This window comes from Carya illinoinensis, chromosome 16 (genome assembly GCF_018687715.1).
Source record: "Carya illinoinensis cultivar Pawnee chromosome 16, C.illinoinensisPawnee_v1, whole genome shotgun sequence".
In the NCBI taxonomy this organism is placed as follows: Eukaryota; Viridiplantae; Streptophyta; class Magnoliopsida; order Fagales; family Juglandaceae; genus Carya; species Carya illinoinensis.
The window spans coordinates 25,561,381-25,570,096 of record NC_056767.1 but is presented as its reverse complement, the minus strand read 5'-3'; the positions used below and the strand labels follow the sequence as shown (position 1 = coordinate 25,570,096).

Sequence of the window (8,716 nt, the reverse complement as noted above, 5' to 3'; positions counted from 1 at the left end):
AGATCCTGAAGTCCAAGTAGGAACACTTGGTCTATATTTTGAATACATAATTCAATCTAATATTACATGGCATACATTTGGAAAATTTAAAATAAAATAAAAAATTACTTTAAACAACTATTTTATATCATTATTTTCATACGAATTGCGCGGGTCTTGATCAACTAGTAATTTATAAAAAATTAAGCACCATTTCATGAGAAAAGTCGCAATTTTTCAACTACCCTATAAAATATTAAAAGGGTACGTAATGCTTGTTTCTAGATCATACCCACACCAAACATGTGGAGAACTGATCTTTAGTTCTCATCACTTCTGGGTAATCTTCTTAGCAGGAAAATGATTCTTCATAGAAGGAAAATCTCTGTAAATCCAAATGGATAATCTGTAAGATCACCTTGTAAAACGTACGAGACGCTATTACATATTAAAACGTAACTAAATTATTAAGCAAAGAACATTCACAACATGACAAACGTACAACATTGCCGACATAATTGATGATACTTCATACGTACGTACTATTACACATGATTGATGATACTTCATACTAGTAGTGGCACAAGCTGCTACAAATAAAACTTAGACGAACACTTGATTTTTATTTGGTAGTGAAGCAGTAGCCATGCATCATGGAATCAAGTACTGCATGCAATGCAATCATGATGGCGCCGTCAATTAACCTAACTACCTAGAATTCTCATAGCTATCCATGAAACTTCTAGCGAAGCCTTTTTTTTCAACTTCCTTCTTCCATTGCTCGTCAAAACGCTCCAAGACGCCCAGCATTTTATCCCCATGACCAGACTTCAGCACTTTGTCTTCCTCTATTAGCACAACCAATGATACGCTCGTATCATTCGAGAATTTTGTATCATCATGATTTACGTCCTTTAAACGTTTATTAGCCCTTTTTATATCCATCTCGGATGAAACCTTGAACGACTTTACTGAAATGCCTAACTGGATTATGAGCACATCTTGACCCACTTTATTTGCTTTCGCCAAAAATGTATCGTTCCATGCATCGTTGGTGCCTCTATAGTAGAATTCGTAACTTCTTTTCTGATTGAACAAGATAGATATATATGTCAAACTCCATTTTCTATTTGAATCCAGATTATAAATTTGCATGCACATGCATGATCAATATATATATTATATGCTTAGATGTCACGAATATTTGCCACCCGAATTAAGGACTAGAACGTCCTTTCAAACACCATCCTTAATTGATAAGGAAATTACGCAAGTATGATTTTAAGTTGTGAAAATAATTTCACTTTACCTGCGGTCCTTCAGAAGACACAATTACACTACTTTTCTCCGTTTGCCCTCTAGGTTTTTGCGCCTTTTCATCTGAGTTAGTGGAAGCTGAGGCATTCATTTCCGTCGTTGGCTTTATAATCAGGCGGAATGCATTTGTGACTTTGTCTTTACCTTTTAGGTCCAGCACCATCATGATCAACTCATTCTTGAACTGCCACTCCTTACTCATCATCATGAATTGGCTGCTTGATGCAGCTTGAGAAAAGCACGGCAATACGTACCACGCTTTCTTAGACGGTCTTGCCTCAATAGTACATTGTAGCATATCCAACACCTCATCGGTCCAGGCGCTGATCTGCTCCACCATTAGGATCCATACAATTTTATAATTGTCCTTCTTCGGCGTTGCTTCTAATTCATAGATTGAGTTCAACTTCGAGATATCGTCTTTAGAGAAGCCCGAAATGATTAATAGAATATTCTTCTTTTTCAGCACGTCGACGCCAACCTATTTGTGCAATGCAATAATGAAAGTCGACAACTCGATCAACTGCATGCATGCTTAATAGTTTAAGCTGTATCTTACAAATATTACACATGCAGTACTGCCAGAATATTCAGTTGTGACTAGTGTAAGACGGTGATGCGTTGACTTGCTCGAAATACATAAATAAAGGAAAAATTACAGACAAGCTCATATACACACACACACACACACACACAGAGATGCTTACAGACGTACTGAAAAAGTATAACTCAGCAAGAAATAATGTTAGAGATCAGAGCCTTGGCGCATTTAGATTTTGAATCAGACAGCTTGGCCTAATTTATTGTTGGAGAGGACCACAAAAGACATAGCTCGGGTACACTTCATATTAGTTTATTTATTTTTATAAATATTTAAAGATATATTGTCTTTAATTAAGCATATAGCTAGCTGGCATAAGACCAACAATCTATAATATGGTGCGAAAATGAGAATATATATATATATATATATATATATATATATATATATATATATATATATATATATTTAAGGTGTCTTCCATTGCAGATCAAATTTGCTATCGTTTTGAGGAATATTAAAAAAAAGTAAAAAATTACAAAATGCACATGCCTCCTTTTTGGTAGAACCGTCAATAAGCGTCCAGGGATTATCTTTTGCGGATCTCAGCGCAATGAAAGCCTTCACTATCTCCTGAACCTGAGGTTGATCTTCTGAAAGCGTCTCCCAATAATTTGCCTTCGCATCGTCCGCTGTGAACCAGAATACATATTTGGCTAGCATTAATGCTGCCACTTTCGAATCGACCATATAATTAATATTGCATGTACGTACTACAAATGTTACGTGCATGGCTTAAGAAGAGTAATTAAATAAAAGGCCAAAAATGGGTTTGGGGGCTTAAACAAAAAGGCTCATCCAGACTAATAACATTAATACTCCAAATGCATGTATTTGAGACGAAATATGGTAGAACGGCAGATGAAGATTCCGTGAGAGGTAAAGCTAGAGGATCAAGAGATCTAAAAGAAACTGTCCACATGATTGAGCCTGACGTTAACCTAGCTGTGATACATTGAAATATAATAGGAAATGAAATAGAGAAGAGAGAATGATTGCAAAAGCTTTGAGTGCTGCATCTTGCTATGTCCTATTTTTAGGGAAATTCTATGATAAAAATCTTAATAATTATGAAAATCAAATCTCTTAATTTGATAATTATAAAAATCAAATTACTTTATTTGATAGTTATAATATATGAAAATCAAATCAGGATAATAATCAAGTCAAATTTTTATTTGATTATATTATCTGTAATAGGTCTACGATTAATTACCAATTCAATAATTAGCTATTGGTAATTCATGACTAAAAGATGAGTATGGTATGATCCCTTAGTTTTGTCTGATCTATTTCTTGGTTTATCTTGTATGCCTATTTAATTAAAGACATCGTTGCATTATCAAAAAGGCAAGATTGAGTTCATTATGAACCAAACACTGTTTGTTAATTGTGAGGCCTAGGGTTCTTTGAAGAACTACTGATCTAAGAAGTCAATGCAAGCGGCCAATTTCTCGAAATATCCTAACGTTATTTTATTATTCTAGCTAGCTATCATGATTCCCAATTAATCTGTTCGATAAGCATGGCGCACATAACGCCAACAGGTTGCAGTTAGCATGTTTTCTAATTATCAAAGAAATGAGACCAGATCAATTGGCTAACCTTTTTGTGGATCATGAGTACAAGCTGGTTCAAATTTCATCTCTCGGAAGTTGAAGGTCATGAGGTCGTTCTTTTTGGCCGACATGATCGATTGTTCCTGTAAAATATTGATCAGCTTATTATGAAAAATAATGCGAATATAAATATATGAATATACATTAAAAAGAAAAATTGCTATTAGTGGAACCGAAAATGGTGAGAAGAAGACATGCATGAGTTTCTGAGGGTATGGTTTCAAGTTTACTTGCAGCGCACCTTAATGGCAGCCATAGAATAGTCTACTGCACAGCGCGAGACTTTGGAAACTCTTTGGTTTAGTGAAGATTGAGAGAGATGTCGACTTATGAACTTTGCGCGCACAATAGCATGCATATTGTATATATATACAGGCAACAAACGGGTGGTATATAATATTAATGGTAGGGTCTATGCTAATTTCTATTTGGATTCCGTCAATAATTATATGGTATATATATAATAATAGTACTAATAGTAGTAGTAGTACTAGTACTAGTACTAGTAATAATAATAATACTAATAATAACACTTATAATAGTACTAATATTAGTAGTAGTAGCAGCAGTAATACTAATAATAATACTAATAATAACACTTATAAATGGTAGTAGTAGTAGTAGTAGTAGTAGTAGTAGTAGTAGTAATAATAATAATAATAACAATAATACTACTAATAGTAGTAGTAGTAGTAGTAGTAGTAGTAATAATAATAATACTAATAATAGTACTAATAGTAGTGGTAGTTGTAGTAGTTGGCAATGAATGTCGATGCTCTTCATATGTAATTTGTCATCCATAGTCATAGTAGTAGTTAGCAATGAATGATACTCTTCATATGTAATTTGTCATCCTTAGTCACATCAAACTATACATAAGAAAATTGATTATTTACTGTCGGTTACTTTCTACAAAAATGACTATTTTATGATAAAATGAATATATTCTCCTCATAAATAGTCATTTTCATCGCAAATAACTTGTTACAAATGTCCACTATTTTTGTAATGAGCTATATATGTTGCACATTCTAAGTAGTTTTCTATGTCAATCACTCAATAAAGAATAATTTATAATTAACCACAGCAACCAGCCTATATATATGTATAATTAAGGATAACAATTAAATAAAGGCAGATTACCATGCAGCAATAGTTCAATGGGTATTGTCATTCTTAGTGATCAAGATGGTTTATGTGGCCAATTTTAAATAGTTTTTTATTTTGTGGTTAACATAGGGGACAATTAAAATTCATTAATTACATCTATAAAATCTTCCTGTAAGTTTTCTAATAACAGTACTACTCATATGGCTTATAATTAACTCGGTGATTGTAAGATTTGTTCAAGTTGATCCTGCAAGCTGGCTGTCATGTGATGCATGCTGCATGGCTGTCATATTCAAATTAAGTACTAATTAATGGAGGTTACATCCTAATTTCCGATAGGCCAGGGTAATTTTACTGTGACCATTAAAAGAAAAAAAACGAAACTAATATCAACTTGACTTTGAGAAAGTTCGATTTTTCCAGAATAAGAAATCAACTTCGGTAAAGTAATACACTGTCTTAAACTTATGTGATTCACTATTTGATTTAAACGAAGTTAAGACAATGTTCACCAATAGCAAGAAAAGACAAAATATCCATGTACGTGGTTTAACTCATGTAGGCTGTAGCTCTGAATTATTAACATTTATTGTCATTTAATTTTACTAGTGTAAAATGAGATTGAACCACGTGAACTACTTAATTATTTTTTAACATTCAGATCTAGATCTTATCTATTTGTGGTAGATGAAAATCGTGAACAACTGTCAGTCGTACTACTTGTTAAAGACAACTTAAGTCGCACTCACTTAAAATGTACGTATTCGAGACTTATTTCTTTTAACTTTAATGGTCCATAACCGCAGCTAGCTCTTGGCAACCAAGTTCTTTATCGTTTCTAATGTAGCACCACTACAACAAAAATAGGTTTTAGTGACAGATAAAATTATCACAAGAAATGGAAAAAATGTCACGAAATATATTTGGTGACGGTTTCTGACCGTTACCACCACTGTCACGTAATGTGCGTCACGGATTACATTTGATGACAGTTTACTGTACAAGCGTCACTAAAAATATTTTTAGTGACGGTTGGGGATGTGCCGTTTGAAATAACGTTCGAACGTATCATTTTCTGTGACGGTTAGAATCTGTCACAAAAAATTACGTTCGAACGTACGTAAAAAAGACGAGTTGACATCAGAACGAGAAAAGGTAACGTTTGTTGATTATAGTTCGGACGTATAATGTAAACGTTTGAACGTTTATACGTGCGAACGTTACGTTCGAATCTTGAATCTAACAAAAATGAAATAATGTCCGAACGTTTGTATCATAACATTCAGACGTTAATTCGAATGTTAAGAGAGTAGAGTTCGAACGTAAAGTGTACATTCGGATGTTTAGAACGTTAAACTTTTTTGACATTCGAACGTTTTTTTAACTTGGGTTTAAACGTTCGAACGTTTTGTTACTATTTTGTATGGTTACGTTCGAACGTATTTTTGAACGTGTAATACTATTGAAATGTATTTTATTTACATTCGAACGTACATATCAGAAATGCTAAACTCGTCCACTTAATAAACAAACCAATTGTTTCATATTACAGTACATATTTCACAACCAACATTGTTTGAAACTGTTTTCAAATTAGATGTTAAAAACGTAATACACAAATAAAATTCATTTCTTTTTCTTTCCTCGCCCAGCATGATTCTGTTGCAATGACATAACACGCTCCATTTGCAGTATCATCTCCCGCTGCACTTGCTCTTGGACCTCACTACGGATTCTTTCCTCCTGGTCTCTTTGTTGGTCCTGCAAACGCGTCTCTAAATGAGACTGTCACTCTAAGAGGGACTCCAACTCTGGCTGTCTAGACCTCATATACTCATTCTCGCGTCGTGCAGCTTCTAAATCTTTGGTAAGATTATTAATTTGTGATGCCGATGAGGTTGAGGAAGATGAACCGGAATGCTTGAAAGATCGTCCCAAACCTCTTGCCATACCAGAGTTGGGCCCAAGCACCTGTGTAAAAATGTCCAAGTCACTAGGAGTGGATTCCCCAGAAGCTGACTGCATCTCCATCATTTTTTCCTGCAGTTTGAAAGATCAAAACACACAATAAGTAACATATTAAAAGAAATACAAATAAAAAATAATTTAATCACATGTTACATAATTTATTTAACAAAAGGAACACCGCTTACATAATTAATTGCAGCTGCAGGATCCATCCACTCACTATGCTCATTAGTGTGAGCAGCAGCATAAACATGAACGAGGGAAAAGTTTTCAGGATCATCACGTTTCTAAGAAAACGACATTAGCAATTTGAAAAAGATAGTGTTAGTAATTATATAAAAGAATAATAAGAAAAAATATGAATTATTGCGTTTATTAATTACCATTTTTTCAGCAAGATAATGGAATGATCTTGAACCAGCACGATGGTGAATAGTCAGAGCAGATCTATTATTTGCATTTGTAGAACTTAAGTGCTACAAAAATAATTCCCACCGTTAATTGTAATATATGTACATACATATAATATAAACAACAAACATAAATGTAAATAATTATAGAAAATAAATCTAGAATACCTGATATTCTGGAGAGGCAAAAAGATCACAACACTTTATCCAGTCGTCTAATTTCATCTGCTGGAAAGGGCATTGTGCAGCCTCTTCAAACGTCTCAAATTTCTTGAAATGGTCGTGACATCGTCCCTTGTGATGTCGGAATAGTGCAGCCATTAACTCATTCATAGTTCTCAAATCCTCGCTACGACCAAAGTCGATGTCAAATTCATCCTAATTATAAATTAATTACGTTAAAAATATGATAACTAATTGTTGAGTGCTGTGGAGTCTGGTCCACACCGCTCGAGCGGAGACATTGGCCGCTCGAGCGAAGTCAGGCAGAGTCAAACGCTCGATGTTGGCTCGACAGTGAGCTCGAGCAGGAGGAGTTCGCTCGAGCGGAGGCATTGGCCGCTCGAGCGAAATCAGGCAGAGTCGAACGCTCGACGTCAGCACGACAGTGGGCTCGAGCGGGATGCGGAAGGGAAGTTCGCTCGACGCGCGCTCGACACGCCGCTCGAGCGAACATGCGATTTAGGGATTCCGCCGTTTGAACTATAAATCTGATTTTTGCCTCTTAAGTCTGTAATAGAGCAGCTACGAAAACACTGTGGATGAACAGTGTTGTGACCCATCTTGTAGTGTGATTCCTCAATAATAAAAATCCTCTGCAGCTCCCGTGGACGTAGGCAATTTGCCGAACCACGTACATCTTGTGTCGTGTGTGATTGCGTGTGTGATCGTTTTCTCATTCGGTGTTATTTTTCAATTCATTGTCATCGTTTTTCACAACAATTGGTATCAGAGCCAGGTTCGGGTCTGAGGAGAAACGATGGCTGGAGATGAATTGAAGGTATCGGGGATCGAGAAGTTTGATGGCACGGATTTTGGATACTGGAGGATGCAGATAGAGGACTACCTCTATGGGAAGAAACTCCATCTTCCACTATTGGGGCAGCAACCGGAAAAGATGGATGATGCTAGTTGGAATCTGTTGGATCGACAGGTTCTGAGGGTTATTCGATTAACCCTGTCGAGATCCGTTGCACACAACGTCATCAAGGAGAAGACGACGGCGGATCTCATGGCGGCTTTGTCAGGTATGTATGAAAAGCCGTCAGCGAATAACAAGGTACATCTGATGAAAAAGTTATTCAATTTGAAAATGGCAGATAGTACGTCTGTTGCACAACATCTGAATGATTTTAATACTATCACAAATCAATTGTCGTCTGTTGAAATTGAATTTGATGATGAGATACGTGCACTGATACTATTGGCTTCATTGCCAAATAGTTGGGAAGCAATGAGAATGGCTGTTAGTAATTCAGCTGGTAAAAATAAACTGAAATATGATGATATTCGTGATTTGATTTTGGCTGAGGAGGTGCGCAGGAAAGATTCAGGCGAGACCTCGGGTTTGAGTTCAGCCCTGAATGTTGAATCTCGAGGGAGATCACATGACAGGAATTCAAACAGAGGAGGATCAAAATCAAAGTATAGGGGCAAGAGCAAGTCGAGGCCTGGTCAGCAGGCAACTTGCTGGAATTGTGGCAAAGCTGGCC

The 8,716-nt window shown here is 35.8% G+C and overlaps 1 protein-coding gene across 4 annotated transcripts; it reads right to left on the bottom strand.

Moving 5' to 3' along the window:
• Nucleotides 1-328: 328 nt before the first annotated feature.
• On the bottom strand, nt 329-3,919 carry LOC122298662 (protein SIEVE ELEMENT OCCLUSION B-like). Of its 4 annotated transcripts, none has more exons than XM_043108515.1 (5): nt 3,758-3,919; nt 3,503-3,599; nt 2,390-2,571; nt 1,289-1,777; nt 329-1,065 (listed from the first exon to the last, which is right to left on the bottom strand). In XM_043108515.1, exons 1-5 carry the CDS (start codon nt 3,872-3,874, stop codon nt 688-690), a joined length of 1,263 nt encoding a protein of 420 aa, XP_042964449.1. In that variant the 5' UTR covers nt 3,875-3,919; the 3' UTR covers nt 329-687. The 4 variants fall into 4 exon arrangements, with proteins under 4 accessions (XP_042964449.1, XP_042964450.1, XP_042964451.1 ...); XM_043108516.1 differs by having other exon boundaries at nt 2,390-2,529; XM_043108517.1 differs by having other exon boundaries at nt 3,715-3,910.
• Between the last annotated feature and the right edge of the window lie 4,797 nt (nt 3,920-8,716).

What these genes read in the sequence shown, in the direction of transcription:
- LOC122298662 (XM_043108515.1), bottom strand. Translation starts at nt 3,874, where the DNA reads ATGCATGCTATTGTGCGCGCAAAGTTCATAAGTCGACATCTCTCTCAA. An exon ending in TACTCATGATCCACAAAAAG is followed by an intron (nt 2,572 to 3,502) that starts GTTAGCCAATTG and finishes TCGATTCGAAAG; the next exon opens with TGGCAGCATTAATGCTAGCC. An exon ending in ACGGTTCTACCAAAAAGGAG is followed by an intron (nt 1,778 to 2,389) that starts GCATGTGCATTT and finishes TTGCACAAATAG; the next exon opens with GTTGGCGTCGACGTGCTGAA.